General features: G+C 38.4%; 1 protein-coding gene across 1 annotated transcript; it reads right to left on the reverse strand.

Moving 5' to 3' along the window:
- Window positions 1–3,659: 3,659 nt before the first annotated feature.
- On the reverse strand, window positions 3,660–18,666 carry LOC122668109. The gene is made up of 9 exons (XM_043864680.1): window positions 18,423–18,666; window positions 18,036–18,226; window positions 17,507–17,688; window positions 17,115–17,399; window positions 16,965–17,023; window positions 16,818–16,854; window positions 16,626–16,697; window positions 4,314–4,638; window positions 3,660–4,230 (listed from the first exon to the last, which is right to left on the reverse strand). Exons 1-9 carry the CDS (start codon window positions 18,550–18,552, stop codon window positions 3,850–3,852), a joined length of 1,662 nt encoding a protein of 553 aa, XP_043720615.1. The 5' UTR covers window positions 18,553–18,666; the 3' UTR covers window positions 3,660–3,849.
- Window positions 18,667–21,904: the final 3,238 nt, after the last annotated feature.

Here is a 21,904-nt window from a genome sequence, read left to right on the forward strand (position 1 = left end):
TCCCAATTATATTCTTCTAGGCAAAATATATTTTGGGTTTGGATCCTTTGCAAAATGATTTTGCGTGTACATTGAGGATATGGCATGTGTCTTTTTTTGCTTTGATAAATATCCTTCTTTGTTTTTTGGTATGAGATAAATATCCTTCTATGCACTCTAAATGACAATGGATGAGACATTTGTTATTTCCTAACCGTATGTGCAACGTGCATGTACATGCAGAAGAACTTAAAACTTTTTGGTTTGAGTACATCTAGAAGGCTGTTATCACTCAAATGTGCTTCTAATAGTGCCAAGTGGATGGGTGGCGACAATTTCAATTGCTCTGCCTCTAAGAAATTAGTATGGATTTACATATCAATTTTTCAAACCAATTTCAATTATAAGTGGTATACATTTTTTTGCAAGGTGAAAATTTTTATGATCAATAATCCACAGACAAAATTGATAGATGGGCATAGAAAATTATCTGAAAAAGGCCAATTGTTAAATTTCATCTCAAATTCAATAATATACATTTTCATCTATTTTCATATATAATTTACCTTCTCATGTGAGAATTTTTTTCATATTTTATTTTATTACGCGACGAACTCTAATTGAATTGAAACTTGACAAGTAAGAATTTTAGGGTTTACATGACCATGAAATTTTAACAGCAAATGATCTACCACTTGGCAGCTCTAAGCTTTCACCCATAGTTTTATTATATGTTCGTTCAACCCTGATTGGATGAGCTAAAATACCTTAACTATACGTGTCTACAAAATTTCCACCTCACTCACAACCGACAAGACAATCTAGAGTGTTCTCAGACTAGAAAAACCATTCTCTCTATATATTAAAAAAAAACACTGGAAAAATCGGATACTTGAATACCGTCTTTTTAGGGTATAAGACAAGAAAAGCAAATTTCATTATGAAAAATGGACAAAAGAAGAGAAAATTCTAAAACAATTTATTGTAATCTAAATGAAGCTCCATATGTTTGGTAAGATTTATTTTAAGATTAGATTTTAAAACCACTTTCGGTTTATTTCCAACCGTAAAACGTGGGGCTGAGTCAAGGGGCGGCTCCGTCCTTTGGTTTTTTTCTCACTTTGGCAATTTTAAAAGCAGGGCTTACACCCCTCCACTAAACAGAATCTCCCTCTCTCTCTTATGTGGTAACACGTGGGATAAAGCCTATCACATGTGGTCCTAGTCATTCATCGATCTCTCTGACATAAACTTTGAATGTGAACGTCACTATCTTACCCAACTAAACACCTCAAAAGCCCATGCCCACCTGGCCCACCTCTCTCTCTCTCTCTCAAACCTAAAACCTAGTTGCAGGTTGTCCTCTTGTAGGGGGGAGGGGTTACCGGGTGAGGACAGTGATCTTACAAGTGGGTTGTGTGTTAATAGCATATTGGACAACTAACACGTGTCCTATGATGCTAGATCTTATGTAAGTTGAAAACCCATATGAAACCCTTTGGATAATTGTAGGTGATAGGTGACAATGATAAGATGTCAAAATTCCACGGCCCATTCCAGAGTATGATGCCTTTGTCGGTGGGCCATCCTCACATGAATGGCCCACTAAGGACTTCCTTAGGAATTAGGCCAGAGCATTTCAAGTCCTTTTCAACAGTGGTGTCCAGATTCATAGGTTTGGGGCATATTATGAGTGAACAACTTGAGAAGACCTCTAAGGCTGAGAATGCTGACCAGTGGCCACACTATGGTTCTGTTTGAGTCTTGGCAATCCTCTAAAGTGATTGGAAAGATATATATTATTCTCATTATCTATAGTGCATTGTATCATCTCCTCTCAACCTAATTAACTCCCTAGACCACTTAAGAGGGAGGGGGGAACTATTCATGGAATTTGAATTCTCACAAGTCACAATTCAATGGATGAGAATTTTAATAGAAAAATTTTTATTAGATAGTTGTCAAGGAAGGAATCTATTTGATGTTCCATTTGATTGTACCATGTGAAAGAAAGAGTGATATGGTGATTTAAACTGTTTGGATATATTTAAGTAATGTTTTAGTTTGATCATGTACTAAATTTTATGCAAGTTTCAATCATGTATTTTTTACGTATCAGTATTTTCTCTTGTATAATCTACAATCCATTTTCTTTCAGAAGTTTAAATTTTTCATAACAATTTTAGAGGTCTATTTTACCACCATTTAGCCAACTCAATTGTAGCTACAATTTCAACATAATCTGGGCAACTGATGATCAAGTATGACCATTGAAGAATACCTTGAAGATGTTTATTCCCAAATTCAATCATTTACCCCCATGAATTAGTAGCAGTGGATGTCCTTGCACAGCTACTATTACTCCGATCCTATCGGATCATTTTCAATTTTTCAATATTTTGTTTTACCGCGTAACAAACAGTGTCTAGACTAAAACTTACATGTAAATAAGGGATCTTGAGATCTACCTATCCACATGATTTCAGTTCAATACTTCAATCCAATCTATCACGTGCCAAAAAAAAGACACCATGCCAAGGCTTGCTAAACCGCCAAACCAGAAATCTGTCTCCTCTAATTAAAAATATGCCTATATATCCAATTCTGACTCAAGAGTATCCAAGGGACTCACACAAGGGTCCCCTTCCACCACCAATTTGCTGAAACCCATTAAAACTAGCAGTAGAAAATAGGTGATATGTTCTGATCATGTGATCTTTCTTAACTTGCTACCATATTATGCTTGAGGACTTGGGAATGCTAGTTTTATGATAGTCACAGCACGTGGGGCCCACAGCGTTAGACGGCGGGATCAGCAGTCAGACGTTGCAATAATTTAAAAGAACAGAGAGCCGCCCACCTGATTAAATCTTTGGTAATAGTTATCACAATTATATATGGACAACAACTATAGAGACTTTTAAGTGGAAAGGTACTAAACTGACTCAGCCAAGAAGAAAGAAAAGAACTACTGGAATATATGAGGGTGCTGGGTGCACCTATAAAAACTTTTAAGTGGAAAGGTACTAAATTGAGTCGGCCAAGAAAAAAGAAAAGAACTACAAGGAATATATGAGGGTGTGCACATTCCTCCCTTCCACGTCTTGCTGAGCTGCTATAAATAATATATTCTTCCAAGATGATGGAGGCATGAGGTTTCGGTAGCTGACTTTTGAAGTGCTGAAATAGCTAGTGTTCATTGAATATAAAGGCCAGAACGTGCCAGAATGCAATTTTAAAAACAACTACTTGATCAGTTGATCGCAGGAGGTCATGCATTCGACTCTCCTGTCCTCACCTTGTGCCTTTAAGACACCCCACCTTCTTGTAAATGTAGTCAAAAGACCCATGAGGCAAGATTGATAGGTAGACAAAACATATCACAGAGGTAGCCTCCCTATTACACTTGGACAACTGGGGCTTAAAGGTAATCTCCACATTTAAAATGTAGAAGACAGTGAAGATGAATGTGATATCCATTCCAAACCCTATTGTCATCTTGGTCTATAAAGGATTCTTAGGGCTAGGAACCAATGGAGAATACATATGGGACGCAATCAACTAGTTCTGGTTATCTGCCCTTGCAAATGGGGCACCCCAAGCAGCCCAAATGAGTAGATGAAATCATGGAAAATACATGCATAAATCCAAAGATGGTAGGGAGAACATGAAGTACAAAATGGACCACAAGGTGCAAAATATGCAACTTTTAAAACTCTATATAAATACATGTATCACAAACTCACCAAACCCAGGGAGTAATCTAACAAAATATGCACAAATGTCACCATCACCAAGCATATACATAGACTGAAATTGATATTGTTGTAGAAAGAAAACTCACAACTGACTTGAAAGAGATTACTTAAACTAGAATTTTCTCTCAGGGGTCTTATGGTCTCGACCATAAGCTGCATCGTACTGTTTGGTGTACACACGGTGTCGCCTCTCACGAGCATAGATTACCCAAAAGATCAAAGATAGCATCACTGCAGCTGACACCATCACCAATCCTATATAGACCCATTTACTGTATCGCCGTAATCCAGGACAATGATCCCTATTTATCTCCGTGAACGAATCTCGCACAAAGGTGCAGTCTTCCAGCTGAACTAGAAATGGAGAATAGCGATATAGCCCATAGCTCACATTCACTGCCGCTGCCATTTGGTTATAAATGCTGGGGGTCACACGGCCCACTGTTGTACAAGTCCCATTTGCTGATACCTCACAGACATAGTTCCTCCAAACCTGCATGAAACACTATGGTTTTGTAGTTTGTTCTGACCATCTCTTTGTTTGGAGTATTAGGTTGTAGGTGTTAGCTCATTTACCTGTGTTGCATTGTTGAAGTGCACTTCACCAGCTACACATTTCCTATCCATCATGTTGGGAAAAAATGGGTTGCAGAGGAGAGGCATCAAGGGACCAGATTGATTGTAATATAAAGGGGCAAAGTTTGGAGGGAAGTTTCTGTTCGAGACATTCCCAATGACCTGGTTCACCATATTGATCAATTGGAAAGTAACTTGCTTGCTTTGTATCAAGGTTTCATTGGCTGTTGCATTGTCCACACAGGGGAGAATATCATCCAGAGCCGTATGGGCAGTTGGGTTTTGGACCCATTCATTCATTGCAACACACGTGTCTCCAACAACACTAGTACACAAGGGCAAAATATGTTAGGACATTCATTTATGACCAAATTTTGGACTGACAATTACTATGGACAAAGTAAAATTATACTCGAGCTAAGTTTTCTTAGAAACAATTGAAATCATAATCAGGTCCTGTCTTGCTCAAAGAAATAGATTTCCGTCAGGTAGAACTAAATATAGATTAAAATCACCAGCGGCAAATTTCCCCAAGGTGGAACATACATATAGATTAATATCAGCAATGGCAGAATTGTATCAGCTCCTGTAAATTGATAAAGTATTCCAGTTGGATTCCAACAGTCCATAATCACTGGTAAGATGCTCCTGGGTTTCTTTTTCACATTTATTGTGTTATGTTTGACTTAACTAAATATCTAGCATTCAGATGAGTTCAATCTTTTGACAAATGAAGTTTGGGAGTGGTGATTATAAACATCAACATTTGTTTTGTGTTTATATGACATCAAATTCACAAAATATTTCAGTGTTCATGTTTGGATGAGTCCCTGATCCACATTTTACTAGCTCACTGGCTCAAGCTCCTCAACATGTCAGATAACAACTCATGTCTCTGCCCATGCAACTTAACCACAACCGCATCACAACAGCTGGCCCGATTTGGTATTTTACCTTCAAACTTACATGGAAGAATGAAAAAATTTTCCTTTTCAAACATTACAAGATCAGAACCATGAGATCCTATGATGAAGTATTATCACCAAAAGCGAATAACCAGATCTACTTTTCGAGTACATATGGGATCCACACCCTTGCGTAGGACCCAAACTGCAGCGCCCTACTCAATCTTAGCACCCTCACTAAAGGGAACCCATACCCCCATATGGCCTGGGATGGCTCTTACCGGACCTGTGACACGTGCTTTACATATATTAACAGCACAACTCAACTCATCCTTATCCCTACTAAATAGGTCAGTTACATGGATCCTTTTTCTCCAATCAACTCTATTCAAAGTCATACTTGTTACTACTCCTAAGCTATGCATGTCTTTCCTTACCACTTCTCCTATAGTCACTTTAGTCCTACCTCTAGCTCTTTTAGCTCCTTCAATCTGAATCAAGTCACCCTCCGTATTGGAGCATTCACAGGCCTTCGTTGCACATGTACATGCCATCTCAAACGACTTTATTGCAACTTATCATGCATCAAAGCTACTCCTAAATTAGCTTTAATTTGTTCATTTCTTATTTTATCTTTTCATGTTCAAATTATGGGTACAACCCCTCCCCAATCCCAATCCTTCGAAGAAGTTTGTGGATATTTTCAGAGGAGACTCGACAATAAGCTATGGATCTCAGGTCTCTAGTTGAAAAGCGAACTATGGTTTCAATATCTCACAGTGGAGGTTGTACGAGAGGTCATGGATGCAACACTGGACGTGGTGACAATCTTGGTGATGATAAGGATTGTCACCGATGCGACCATTTTGGAAAGTCAAGGCACACCAAGGAATCTTGTTGCGAACTTCATAGCTATCCCTCTAGACAGATAAATAGTAGATCACACGGTAGCTGAACTGGGGGCTCCAAGGCTCATTCGATGGTTTTATGAAAGTGATCATTTTGGGAACTCATCCACTTCTGATTCCTGCCCTGATGGTAATACTCTCACGTAAGAGGAAAATCAAGATTTTTTCGTTAGGTTGTAGCCAAGATGGCAAGTACTAGTTCACCCACTACCTCTGTGACATCTACTTCTGTTCAGTCAGATATTTTGGGTTCTGCCTTACATGCCTCCGCACGGTCGCACCTACGCTTCATCCACTTCTTGAATAATAGATTTGGGTGCCACCAACCAGATGATAGTATGAATACCCTTTCAATCCCTACACTATTTATTTAGATCAGGACAAAGTTAGGGTTGTTGATGACACCAACTCATCGATCTCATGAAAGGGCAATGTTCATGCCTCCCCATTTATCTCTTTTGATTCAGATTTGCCTATACCCAACTTTACTACTAACATTTTATCTGTCAGTTATCTTACCAAATCCTTAAAACTGTCTCACCTTTTTTCCCACTCATTATCTCTTTCAGGATTTGGTGACAAAGGGGACCATTGGCAGTGGACATGAGGAGAAAGGTCTTTACTTGCTCGACTCAACACAGTCTGGTCTGACTGCATTAAAGTCTTTTGGTGATGCTGGTGGTACATGTGCTAAGGGTGCTCAAGGAATTGATAGTGTCATGTTATGGCATCAACGTCTAGGACACCCTTCTATCTCGGCTCTGAGGAAACATTTGCTTGATCTTTTTCTCGTATTCCAAAATTTATGTGTGTTCCAATGTGACCTGTGTAAATTGGATAAACATTGTAAATCTACTTATCCATATCATGGAAATAGAATACTTTCTATTTTTGTAACTAGTTTATTCTAATGTTTGGGGTCCTACTGCTTCTCTATTTGGATCCATGTTCCATTTTCACTACCCTGTATTAAATAGTGTGTACTCAATTTGATACTAAAATCAAAATCGTCAGAATTGTCAAGGGGAGAATATATGCTTGCGAGGGTCTACAAAAATTTTTTTATACGGATTTTTTCCTAGAATGGCATAGTGCATTAACTTTCTTATGTTGATACAACTCATAAAAATGAAGTTTCTGAGTGGAAACGTTGGCACTTGTTGGAAGTTATCGAAGTTGTTTGGTAAGCATGTCCCAAAAGTGTTTTGGTTTGAAGCTTTTTACTGCCACTTTAATTATTAATCATTTTCCATCTAACATCCTTAAGTTCAAAACTCCCTTGTATGTACTCTCTCCCACCACACCTCCTTTTCCACTTCCGCCCAAAATTTTGGATGCGTGTCACAGTTGTCAAGGCGTCACCTTGGTGACTGCCTTGGCATCCAGGCACCTTGACAACTAGTGTCGCCTTGGTCACCTAGGCGGGTGTTTTGGTTGCCTTGTTGGTTTCGCCTTGCGTTCAGGCCCCCCTCCAATGCCTTGGGTCGCCTAGATGCCATGACAACTATGACGTGTGTTATGCTCATGTTCAATCTAACCGTACTAAACTTAATCCCAAAGCTCTCAAATATTTTCTTTTTGGTACACATCAGTCAAGAAGGGATACGAATGCTACCATCACCCATCTTGAGGAAGCTTGGTTCCTCTAGATGTTACCTTTTTGAATCTATTACTTTCTTCCCCTCTTAGCAGACACCTCTTCAGGGGGGGAGAGTAGTAGTAGAGGGATATGTGAAGAGTGAATCCACCCATTCTGCTACCTGTACATCCATCATTTTTGGTATTTACTATCCCGATACTGTCCAGAAATCAGGAGCGGAGGAAGAAAAACGAGGTGGAATAAAAAAGAAGAGACCTTGGGGATAAGAAGTCACAATGAGAATGAACTGCTGGTTTATAGTCGAAGGCAGAAAAAGCCCTGCCATTAGTACTCTTCAGATCCTCATCCTTTTAAGTACAGGTTATATTCCATCATCATCTCCTCCCTCATTCTCCTGTCATACCATCTGACTTGGACCTTCCCATTGCTGTTCAGAAAGGAAGAAGAGCTTGCACCAAGTACTCCATTGCCAAGTTTATACAATAAGGTAGCTTGCACTAACTTTCCATTGCTGTTTAGAAAGGAAGAAGATCTTGCACCTTCCCTGTGTTACTAATTTATCGGTAATATCTTCAATTTTTCTTCTTCTAAGTTCCACCATCTTTTCCTTGAAGCAAATAATCTCACATTTCCGACAATTTGGCGTTTAAAATTACATATCACAAGAAGTAATTAGTAATCCATGTTGTATGGTTAAAGAAGTCTATTTGGCAACTATTTTGTCTACTTTTGAAGGTTATTAAATGTTCTTATCTCCTTTAAAAGCATGTGTTTACTATTGATAAATCATAAGCAACATCAAATTCAAAAACTAGAATCCCCTCCTCATTCTAATCTCCAAAACCATATCCACCATGAATACTTTCATAACCTCAACTCTCTTCCAACATGTCCACTTAGAACTCCTCCTATGATAATCTTTTCACCTTGAGCTAATCTATCCATGTGTTCCCAAAATTGTTTCTCAATATTTTTGTTTAAGGGAAAAAGTTCCCACGTAGCCAATGTACCACATATGACATACGCCCTCACACATGGCTTTTTTTATTTTCCCTCTCCTCCCCTGCCCATGTGGGCCTATGTAGATGGCACCATTCCCCATGTCGTCATTAGTGTAGCATGGGAGACCTCTCCGCTCTGGCAACATGGGGAACCCTCTCCCTTTCCTCTAATCCTATTTGAGGCGCGTAAGCACTAATTGTATTGATTACTCTTTTTTTAAGACATGTTTTATGGATATTATTCTATGAAAATTTATTTTAACATCTAAAACATCATTTTTTAAATATTTATCTATTACTAGTTGAATTATTTATCCACCCGTGTCCCCCTTTGGATAGTCTGCCGTGTTAGAGTTCCTATATGATATACATATTGTTTCCTCCCTTTCCTAAAAAGTCGGCCTTTTAGAGGAAGCGGTTCCAATATAGTATCAGAGCAGGCAGGGGTCACAGTATCGAGTCCCTCTGAGAGCGGGCAAGTGTTGAATTATTTATCCACTCGTGTCCCCCTTTGGATAGTCCGCCATGTTAGAGCTCCTGTATGATATACATATTGTTTCCTACCTTTCCTACAAGGTCGGCCTTTTAGAGGAAGCGGTTCAATGTGATATCAGAGCAGGCAAGGGTCACGATATCGAGTCCCTCTGGACGCGGGCAAGTGTTGAAATTATTTATCCACCCGTGTCCCCCTTTGGATAGTCCACCGTGTTAGAGCTCCTGTATGATATACATATTGTTTCCTCCCTATCCTATAAGGTCGGCCTTTTAGAGGAAGCGGTTCCAACACTACCACTTCTATTTTTCTCATCCCCAAAAAATTTATAGTCATCTAATTCCTTAACTTTATTACCCTTCCACCTAGTCTCTTGTACACAAGCTATGTTAATTCTTCTTCTCATAATATCTTTTAATTCCAAATCTTTTCCGTTTAAGTTCTTATGTTCAAAGATACTAGTATAATCATCACTTTTGGACCTGTTGACAACACTAGAAGTAAACAAGCTACTGATATCTTGCTTCTGACACAAAACATCAAACGTCCCATGACTATTCTTACAATTAGGCTAATGCAAAGAGGAGGTTAATTTACGTCATGTCAATAAACTAATTTTGGTGTTAAAATCTTTCATTTTGTCAACTCTAATTTATTTTCTGTTGACAAAAGTATTTTCTGGGTCATCCATGATCCGCTCTTGATGCAGAACTTAGGCACCTATAGCCAAGAGAGAAGAATAACTAGTGGTTTCAGGAATTCTGGAATTCCTAGTTTCTCTAGGAATCCTAGTCTCACAAGGAATTCTATACCTAGTCTATTACAACAACAATTACTCAGCCTTATCTCAACTATATGGAGTCGGCTACATAGAACCTTGCCCTCCAATCAGCTCTATTCGAGGCATAGTTCAAAATCTCGACGAAATTTCGTCGAGAACTCGAAATTTTTCAATATTCGGTCAGGCCGAAACGAAATGCCTTGTCGAATTGAAAAATACTAAGTTTCGGTCGAAATTTCGACGAGATGTCAAAATTTCGACTATTTGTAACATCTCGCCGAAATTTCGGCTAGACGCTACAAAAGCCAGTTATAAAAAGGCAATATCTCGTGACTCTTGGTCGAAATTTCGATCAAAGCTCTCTGAAAGTTCCATTTCTCCAATGTAAGGTGGTTTTTGGAGATTTTGTGCATTACAACTCGATTCTTCGCCACATCAACTCCGAAATCACAAGGAAACACATCATTTTGAGTACGACTCTCACTCACAAGGCCATAGTGGATAATCTTTTGTGGACGACATCTTCTCCTACCCAACCCACCAGTCGTACCGTACATGCTCCCAAAGGAGTCATATGACAGTGGATCAATGGATAGTTCTTCATAGTTTGGTGACCCATATCCTAGGATAGGTTACCTTCAATATGTCGATGATGCAATTTACATGGCAATAGAGGACTATACTCGTTTCTTCTCCCAGACTATGACGTAGCATTTATATGTCCTACAGTTCAATGCACGTCGGCTCCATAGGACTATGAGTTGGATCGATCCTAGACGGCATAGTAATTATTATTAGTAGACACTGACTTGTAATAGGAGAGTATATTGATGTCATCCAAATTATGTAATTAATATTATGACTTATGAGTCATTGACTTTATGTTTGTCTGATTTACTTGATTAAATTGCTTATTATGTTCTCTAGTACTTAAACAATGTGTACTTAACTAATTATACATTAGGACAATGTGTACTTAACTAATTATACATTAGGATTCGACCGTATACTACCAATCATGGGTGCAAATCCAAAACACCACTTTGGGTGACTATTTTTTGCAATTTGAGATAGCCTAAAATAGGGTTTCCATGAAGTTTCAGGCCTTAATTTGGCCTAAAACCCACCGCAATGACCAACTGAAATCTTGCAGAAAAATACCAAATTTCGGTATCTCGAATGTTTCAATCAGGCCAAAGTAGCCTACCAAAACAAGATTTAATACTATGACTCTGAGGTCATACTTGATACAAAGCCTAAGCTATACCTAGTGATGCAGATTCATCACCAAATAGGGCTTGTTTCATTAGAAATAAGTCTAGGGTTGGGTTACATACATGCTGGGCCTTTGATCCCATGGGTTTCTAATGTAAAAGGCCACTTTTCTGGGCCTAAAATAGGGGTACATAGGTTGCATACGGGATTAGCCCAATACTTAGTTTTTATTGTGTGTTTTTAATTGAACCGGTTTAAATTGGTTGCATCCAATTGATTCAATTGGTCTAATTTAAGTGAAGTGATCCTATTGGTTAAGAGGTTCTTATATCCTATTGGCTACTAGGGAATCTTCTTTATTTTAAGTAGTTTAAGTTGTTTTTAAGTCATTAGGACTCCTTTTTTAGTCTATTTCAGTTTCCTAGTCAGTTTAAGTTAGCTAATAGGTTAAGGATCGGGTTAGGCCATTCCTTTTTAATGTCTAAGTCTAATTTTGAATCTTTTATATAAGATTCTAAGGGGGCCATATATTGAACACGAATTTTGATTAATAAAAACTCAGCTTTATGCTTGCTGCCTTTGTTGTTGCCTTTGCTCCATCGTGAGTGTGCCTTGTGAGTAATATCAAGGCGAAGGGATTGGTGAACTCCGATCGACTCCTTGCATCTTATAGATCGAGAGGTCTTTCTTCTTATTCAATCGAGCTTCTTCAAGCTACTGCTGCTGCCTTTGAAGGAGATCAAACTAGTAAGTAATCTTAGTTTCCTACATATATCCTTCCCCTCTTCATCCTCTAACCTAATCCACACCCCCCTCCATCCATCAAACCCTAATTTCCATTAAACCTGCAACTCCTACTTCAACTAGGACTCCCTCATAACTACAGATCTGGCCATCAATTTCGAACCACAGATCTGGCCATCAATTTCGAACCATACTTCCAGCCTATATTCTCCACACCTCTCCCTACACTCGACCTTAAACACAGCCCTTAGTCTCCACTACAACCCCTTCATTCCCCCACTCCATTAAACCTAAAATCTGCAACTCAATTCTGTCCAGAATTGCAAAATTTTAAAACCTTCCCAAATCCTATTATTTTTATACTATATTGACCCCCTGGACCTGCCCATTAAAGCCATATAAGACCCATTCCCAAATTCCCATCCTAAACCCTAGAATTGACCTAAATCCTAGTGTTGTCCATTCAAACCAGTAGCCCCTTTTGTTATTTGATCCTGTTGTTTGGCTCCTAGTAAGTCTCCTACCTATCTAGGACTACATTAATTGGTATCAAAGCCATGGCTGAACATGGCACCCCTGCTGTGGACCCCACACAGCCACCCCCACCCGATTCCCTTGCTATAATTATGACTATGTTACAAAAAATTTCAATAGAACAACAAGCTCTTGGTGATCAAATGTTGGTAATGGAACAAAGGCAAGTTGTGCCTCTTGTAAACAACCCTCTATATGTAGAGGAGGACAGATTACAAGTCCACTCTGAGGTACATACAACTATGGGAAGGGATGAACATCATAGAGATCATCCCAGACGTCACAGGGACCAGAGAGATCATTCCAAACACGATAGAGATTACAGGGATCGACATAGACCTGACAGAGAAGGCCACATGCATCAAAAGCACATCCAAGTATATCAACTTCTTAGAAGAGTGGCCAAATCAAGTTCCACTCTTGTTAGAACTTCTCTAGAACTTCCCAGTTCTCGTATCCCCTCTCCATTTTTTTTTTCCTGGGGTTAAACTTCCCTCTCCATTAGGTGAGATAGATTGTTGTGAGTATTTAGTATAATCTTCCACTTCAGGATTCCCACAGTCCGGATTATAAATGGCAATTGTTGCATTTTCAGTAGCATTGTCATCCATTTCCATAGCCCAAGTATTCGTTTAGCTCAAAACTTGGAAACAAGAAGATCCAAATCCTTAATTCTTGCAAAAGACTTAATCAATAAGAGAATACCACAAGCAAACTCTGGAAAAACCCCAATTCATGTCCTGCTCATATATTAAAAAGAAAATATATTAGAGAGGGACCCCATTTATGGCAATGATCCATGGCGACCCGAATCAAGCAGATATAGAGTTCAATCGATTATCCAAGGGAGACCCAAATTTCCTGAAGAAAAACCCTTCAACCAATTTGAAAATAACCCACGAAAAGTAACAATTTTCATGACCCAATTCGACGAAAGTCAAAACTACACTCAGTCCCAGGTTTTTATTCTAATTTTACAATAATAAATGGAAATGAAAGTGAGAAACACAATATGAAAGGGCACAATCACTGTAAACGTTTTCACACAGAGAGTGTAAAAATTGCATAAACTTGCAGGGACTTGTACCTCGTGAAGGATTTTACGGGTTCTTACTTCTCTGCAACTTTGCGGTAAATTACAACCCCTTATACTAGAAGAAAGACATAAATGGTGTCTACATGATGAGAAGAAATGAAGAACGAGAGAGAGAGAGAGCATCATAGGGCTAGGGTTCCCAGCACAATAAGGCTGCAACAGGTTCAGAAGGGAGCTTCTACACTCGAAGAAGGGACAAACTGGCATAGGTCCACCGAGGACCCAATACCGACAACAGAGGCCGAGGTGATCAAATCCACAGGGAGAAGAACTCCACCAGAAGGAAACTCGGCAACCCACAGAATCCCCTCTTCAATGGTTCGCAGTGGTAGGTAGCTCCTGCCACATGGGTTGCTGGTGGCGGATGTGGAGTGGGGTATTACAGTGGCTGGGCTCGTGTTCACAAAAGAAAGGAGAAGAAGAAGGAACCAGAAGGGAGAGTTAAATAAAAATTGAATGAAATTACTTCTTTGCCCATCAAAAGAGGAGTTGTTTATCACGTGCTTATTAAACATCAGCGACGAAATAGAGTACAACAAATTTCAATTTCAAAATTGAATGACCTCCCCACCTATTTCAGAATTTCTCTTTTATTTGATTTCTCTTTCAGTGAAATAAGATATAAAAATCAAACCAAACAATTTCAAAAATCGCAATCGCCCCCTGAAATTGAAATAGAAATCATACCAAAACAGCCCTAAGTCCATTCTAATTATGAATTTATTTCCTTTCATTATGTCAAGTGCTAGTAGGTTTAGGAACTCCAAACACAGCTGGAGATTTTTGAGTCAGTTTTGGAGTTGTTTTAAGTCTTTATTGGTCAATTAAGTCACCAAAAACCTATTTTTGGTGAAATTAGGAGTAGGGTTTGGTTTGGTTTGGGCTAGGGTTTGATGCATGGGTTATGTCAAGCAAGGTACTAAAACTCGGAACTCGACCCTGGGAAAAACCGAGATCGGTAGAGTTGGTGCTTTTTTTTTTTTAAAACTCGAAACCTGGTTTCGGTGGGTTTAAGACCTAGTTTGGGTCTAAAACTTGGTACTCAGCCTATTTTAAACCATTTAAACACAATGGTACTATCAGATTTTGCAAAAACAAAGTCCAAATGGGAGTTTCACTTTGGATCCTAGGTTGGTAGGCAACGACGTACTAAAATACCCTACTTGACACATAATTTAGTAATAGAAAGCAATCAAAACATTCAATTAATGTAAAACAACTTAAATAAGCATTAGAAATGTTAAAGTGATACATCAAATTGTTTAACAATGTTACCACCAAGTTGTACATTGAAATCCGGAGGTAAAATGAGCTCACAGCCTTCAAAGGGGAAGAAAAGAGCTTCTGGACACAACTCGATCGATAAATCTCGAGTTCTGTCGAGTTACGACACTTTTAAAAGATAACATGGGTCAAGATATGGGTTGACCCAAGATCTCGACCGAGAAATTGCACTTTTAAAACTCGAATTACGACTCGTCTCGACCTCCCAGAAAACAGAGATCGCAGGCGAGATCTCCCGAGTTTTAGAACCATGTCAAGTTGAGGTAGGGGAATCTATCAGTGAAGGTCTTGAGATGTTTTGATGGAGTTAGGTGTGTAAACTTGAATGGGAAGCAAGGTAAGGGTTAAGGTTTCGGGTTTTTGAAAAGAGGAAAAGAGGAATTTTTAGGGTTTATGATGGTCAGATGAAGGAGCAACTTGGATCGAGTTTTCCTTATGGTGAGAGGAGAGTTCGATCCAAAAAAGGCAGGATTTTGCTAGCTGGTTTGGTCTCACCAGAATTTATGTATTGGGAAAAGTGAAAATCAAAAGGGGGAAATGTTAGGGTTTTATGGTTTAGAGGATTAGAAGAAGAAAGGTTAGGGTTGAGACGAAACAAACTCACTGTTGTTGCAGAATTTCCTTGGCAGCAGCTTGTTTGTTTGAGAAACTTGAATAAAAATTGAATCTTTAACTATAACTAGAAGGAGATCTTCAAAGAACTTGAAGGATAGCTTCAAATAACCACCCAGGCTTCACACCGCAAGGTGTCGATTGGATCAAATACCAATCCCACCAACGAACCACCCGCGCTTCCCACCATAAGGTGTCAATCGGATCAATCACAGCTCCCACCCCACCAGCCTTAGTCAAACACAAGGCAAAATCTTCAATGGAGAAGATGAGCAGCAAAAGCTTTTCATCACTATCAAAATTCATGTTCAATACTTGCCCAACCTTATATAAAAGGCTAAAAAATATACTCCTACACTAAAAAGGAAAAGCCTAACCCAATCCTTAATCTATTAGATAACTTAAACTACTTAGGAAACTGATATAGACTCAAAACAGAGTCCTAATCCAGCCCCACTAAACACTTAAAACAAAAACTACTAAATTCACTTAAATTGAACCACTGGTTCAAACCAGTTTTGGACCAATTCAATTTAAAACACTAAAATATGAAAATAAACTAAGTATAGAGCTAATCAAGTATGCAACCTATGTACCCCTACTTTAGGCCCATAAAAGTGGCCTATTACATAGAAAACACATGGGACCAAAGGCCCAACATTATTACAAAAACCCTAGACTTATTCCTAGGCAAAGAAGCCCAGTTTGGTGAAAAATCTGAATCAACTTTGTTGGAAGGGTGCCTTGGACACCTAGCGCCTTGTTGGTGTCGTTATGATTTTTTCCCTTCTTCAACGCCTAGAATCGCATAGACACCATGATATGCTGAAGAGTCACAACAGACCCCTCAACTCTCAACGGTTCGATTCCATGCCTCAGGTATGTCATATGAGGGCCAGAAACTGAACCAGCATTGAGAAATTCACTACACCCATCATACTTGATTGGGAACTATAAACAGTAAACAGAATCATATAACAAAATGACCTACTACTTAGGCAAGCTGCAATTGATAATTTTTAATTTTTAATATCTCAATGAAAATGACATTTCAAGGCTGAACATAAGTAGATAGAGATCTAAATAGACAATAATAAATGTATACATGCATTTAATCTAGTCTAATTAATGAAACTTACTTATGGAGCAGTAGAAATACGCCACACAAAATAAATGTGCCTGCTACAAGAATCCACCCAATAATCACCAAGCTGTAACCATTATTGTAAAAGCATTCAGTAAGAAAATATTGAAACAGACACACCAGCCAGTCAGATAAGATGTAAAAAGAGATGAGCAAGAAGTAAGGGTTTCTGAATAATATCACTCACATGTATACAAGATACTGCAGGCCAAGAACAGAAAATACTGCAGCAGGTCATTGACATTGAAACATTACAAGCAACACCAAAAAAAAAAATCTATCTATTGAATAATTAAATATTCAAGTGGGTGATTGAAAAGATGAATAGGCTTACAAAAGCCAAGGAATGCCACCCCCATCATCACAGCAGCAATTACAAAAAGAACCATTCTCCTGCAGTATACAATGAGATCAATTTGATACCAGAATAAAGCATAAACAGCATCTAAAGCACAGAAATAAAGCCTTTGAATTATTTCTTTACACGTTGTCCAGCACATGTTGTATATCATTTGAATTTTGAGAGGTACGATGGGAAAGATTGTTAGCAGAAGCATTAATCTTGGTGTTAACTTGATCGATCTTGGTTTGGAGATCGGCGGGCAGAAAAACATTGTCCACCCCAATCTGCTTTGCGGAGGAAAGATAGTCTGAAACATTCCTAAGGCTCTTCACAGTCGTATTTGATTGCATCACAACGTAATCCAATGTATCCGTTGTACTTCCATGAAATTTTCCCTGGCCAGTGTACAAAACTACGGATCCAATGCTGAAAACCATGGAATGAAACACAGATGGAGTACAAAGTCACATATGATGGACTGAAATCAAGCATATAATCAGAAAGAAAGAACCCAAAATAGAAGAGGAACATACATTGCAGCAATGGTGAAGAGAATGAGAAGTATAAGGGAGAGAGCATAAGCAGTTCGAGAATAGCCGTAGCGTGGTCGCTGACAACAGAAATAATAGAGACAGATGCAGGACAAGAATAGCCCAAAGGCAACGAACCATATTAAGCCAATGAGGAACAGAGGAGCAGCCGTAAAACCTACAGACTGAAATCAAAAGCAAATTTTAGCGGTGTTGAGGTAGTATATTAACCAAAACAACTGAAATACAGACCAACCAACGCAGAAACCTTTTATCAGCTCGTTAAAATTATGCGAAACATCCATCAGGGAATTCATTGAGAAAAAGAATTGAAAATTTACATCCCAGAAAAAATAAGCCAAAAAAAAAACCAAATAAGAGAATTGCTTCATCATTCCAGAAGCTAATAGTCCAGTAGAAACAAGCAAGCACAAAACATAGTTAATTTCTTGATTGTAGAAATTAAGAACCCATTCAGGAAACAGCTGGAAAATTCAGAAAAGATAATCGATTCGGGAGTCGAGAAACTCACAGCCCAGTAATGTGTATTACTGATATTCCATCCTCCAGTATAACGCTTGTACCCATTGAGAGGGTCTCTCCTATATGTTCTCTGCTCAGCTAGTATAAGCACAGATGAGTTGGCCGTACCATTTTCCTCAATAACAGACCTCCTCGTCCCCCAAGGAATCAACCCAACTGATACCTCCTCATCAATCAACCCTGCAAAAAAAGATCGTGGAAGGCAAAAAAAAAGAAGGAAATGTGCCCATTTCAGAACTAAACCATTTCCCTTGAAATAACAACAATGCGCTATTTCGACCCAAAAACAACAACAACAACAATGCGCTACAGTGAAAACCAACTCCCCCATACCAAACAGCTACCAAAAGAGATAAAAGAACAAACGAAAGAGCACCTGAAACAGTTCTTTTCCGAAGAAGGTGATGGTGAGAAACTCCATCAGGAGAGAATGAGAAGGAGGTTGTGGAAATGAAGATTAAGGTAAGTAGAAAAATAAGAGCCTGAAATCTTAAACATGAAATCATGCTTCTTCCTCTGTCACGTTCTTCCTGGTTCTTTTCTGGTCCAACTCTTCACCGCTTCTGTAACTTCCGTTGTTGGAGAAGATTTCAGCCGTCGAGAACCTTCAGTTTCTTAGACAAATTTGAGAAAGAGAGTGATTTCGGTTTATATCAAAAAAAAAAAGAGAGTGATTTCGGCGGTTTGATCCGGTGGGGGGAGGGGGGTTGGGAGTTGGTATGTGGTGAAGTGAAGATTGGCATTTTGAAATTGAGGGCCCCTATGGAATTTTGAAATTTATATTTCGAAAGTACCCTCTGGAAATAGAGTCGGCAATCGGCATAGGCTTTTCAATTTTGACCAGTCGAAATGACCGAAATACCCTTCGTAGTTCTGTCCTGTTAGAGCAAAATATCTAACCTTAAGTGGGGCCTTTAAAAGCCCTTCTCAGATATCTCCGACAAGAATAATTATATGACGTCTGACCATCTGATGCCATATGACCTCCACTGATTCTACACTGAGTGGACACGATGGATTAATACCAAACTACATATAGGATCTTGGTATTAAGTTACTGCACCCTTGGATCTAGAATTAAATTGGTGTAGTACGAGATCTGACGGTGAGAAAATCATCCTTGGATCAGCCTTTTCAACGTGAGAGAGGATGTAGGGACTAGGGATGTTGGATTAAGGGTAGTTTTGTCAAACTGAGCCCTACTCCTATGAGTTCGGCTGCCCCGTGACCGTGAAAGGACGAATGGGTAAAAATGGTAAGACATGTGTGGGTCCCAAAAATCTACCAGGGTCCAGGGATGGAAAGATGGAAAGAATTGTTGGTAAAGATGGTTGTGGTGGGGCCCACAATGAGTTGGTCGAAACTGGGGGGAAATGAGAAAGGCGTGGTTGGTGGGTTACCAGTTACTAAACTACGCTTAGGAACAGCCGCGTCTCGTGTCGTGTTGTGTGGGCCCCACTTTAACAAATGTGTCAGATTTCTGAGTATCTCTAATTCATTAGTGAGTCCCATCTATTTATTAATGATTAATCCACATCTTTTTGTTGCGTTCTGTATCGCCGAACGGCCAAAGATAATATAAAAAAAAAAGAGGAAGAGGGATTGCGAGTTGCGACAGTTGGCGGTCTTTGCATTCTTTTACGATGAGACGAGAGGGACACGTGTGTGGTGTGTATAGTGCGGCAAAGGCTTTCTTTTAAATTTCAAAATGCTTGATTTACTATGTCTCTTCTCTTCGGAGACATCCGATAAAATGCTTTTCCTTATTCCCATTAGATTCTGAAATTTGTTTGGACACTGAGCTTAGCTGGAACTGGCCCGGACTGAGTTTGATATCCCAGAATCGTCTTTAATAGGTGGGGTTGGGTTGTCGGACTTATTTTGACAGAGCCCTGTCTAAAAATAACTGGTGTCGATCTTTCTTTCAACCATTTTGGGCTGTGTCATGTCACATGTGTGAGGAATGAGGACCAACACATGATAAGGTATGGGATAATCGTGGAAAGCTTCTTTAGTGCCATATTTATAAGAGAGAAAGATTCACCACTGGTTTGCCACTTTGTGGAAAGAGTTTTTTGATGCCATGTTTAAAGAAAATTTTTTTTTGATAAGAAGTTTGAAGAAAGATTCTTCACATAATAATTTGCCTATTTTAATCACGCAGAGAGGTTTTAAATTATGAATGGATGGATTTGTATTTTCTTCGTTAAATTATTGGCCATCTTTAATAATTCAAAGGGGGGCGGCGGGGTTGTTTCCGGGCCAACTGGTGTCAATCGGTCGGTTCGGGTTAGGCCATTTTCAGTCGGATTTAATTGAGTTTGATCATTTTGAAGCCCTGCATTTTACCTAGCTGTTTATTTAATCGGGTTTATATTGGACAGGCATGTATGGTTTATATTTTGTCGATTGGACCCAAGCTTTAATCAAACTTTAACCGGATTAAATGCATGTTTAACTACAAACAGATTATGACTAAAAACATGTCTTAAAATATTTTTATGTAACAAATCGTCTAACCCCCAACCATTTGGCCGAAGACAAGGTTCGATTAACCACATGATACTTCAGTAATGCCCAATTTCAATGGACATGTTATATTATTCATATCAGCACTCATCACTCATCACATAATTATGTATTATATTTTTTATTTTATTTTTTTGCAATTATAATGTTATGAAATTTGTATGAAAAAAAAAAAAAATAGAACATTTTGAATGACGTATACTATTAAAAAATAAAGATTAAAACTCCTTGATGATGGATCATACAATTCATATTTAGCACCACATTTGGCATGTAGCACATACATTTGCTCCCAACCCATCCAATAGTTGGAGTACCAAATGATCTTGTACACATCCTCTCCACCCTAGAAATAAGCATATTGGAAAAATTATTAAAAATAACATGTAGGATTAATTGTAGGAATGGTTTTCCTATTTCAAAGAGGACTGTCAAATTATCAATAAATTTTATTAATATGGACAAAAGCTTCCTGCATGGACAATGTAAAATTTTCTCACTGAGAATTTGTTATGCAAGACTGGCAAGTGAGTTATTTTGATTATTAGATAAATGGATTAGGGGGTCAAAATCTAGTCCAAACTAGTAAAAATGGTCCACATCGAATCGATAGTTATAATATTATGAAGCGATGTCCAAGAATTCAGAAAAGGTATAATTACTATATGTATACGAGTTGTGGCTAATACTCTATACACCGAATCAAATCGATAGTTATAATATTATGAAGCGAGGTCCAAGAATCCATAAAAAGCTAGAATTATTGTATGTATACAAGTTGTGGCTAATATTCTATAGACTGAATCGAATTTTTTCGAACCAATCCTTATTGAATCGGCCTTGGGTTGGGGTATTGCACACCTGAAACCAAACTAAAACTGACTTTATCCAAAATAAAGATGTAATTAGATCGAATTCAGTCAAATAGTGGTATTATCATATTCGTATTCAATTATATTCAGACGAATTCAAATAGTTTTTGGATAGTAATTTTTTTCATACAAATTCTCTTAAAATATATATGAATGTGGATCAAATACGAATTTTCGACTATTCGTTGACATCTTTATTGTTTTGTTGATGAGGGTTAAGGTTGTGACTTGAGAGACCAGCAACTACTTTTTCTTCTACTCTTCTTAGTTTTTGATTTTTTTATGTTTTTTACTTCAAATTTTATCTTGTATTTATTTTAATAGATATGCGATTCCATGTATTACAGTGCATAAACAATATATATAAATCAATAGAAAATCTAGAAAAATAATTACATTATCTTAACTTATAAAATTATATATGATAAACCCAGAATCACACCGGCCAATCGAGAGC

Source organism: Telopea speciosissima, chromosome 7 (genome assembly GCF_018873765.1).
Source record: "Telopea speciosissima isolate NSW1024214 ecotype Mountain lineage chromosome 7, Tspe_v1, whole genome shotgun sequence".
NCBI lineage: Eukaryota > Viridiplantae > Streptophyta > Magnoliopsida > Proteales > Proteaceae > Telopea > Telopea speciosissima.

Excerpts from the sequence above, each read along its gene's own strand:
- LOC122668109 (XM_043864680.1), bottom strand. The coding sequence starts at position 18,552 with ATGATTTCATGTTTAAGATTTCAGGCTCTTATTTTTCTACTTACCTTA. Across the intron at positions 17,400-17,506 it reads CTCTTCACCATTGCTGCAAT|CATTGGATCCGTAGTTTTGT; the intron begins GTATGTTCCTCT and ends CATGGTTTTCAG. Across the intron at positions 17,024-17,114 it reads CAACATGTGCTGGACAACGT|GAGAATGGTTCTTTTTGTAA; the intron begins GTAAAGAAATAA and ends TGTATACTGCAG.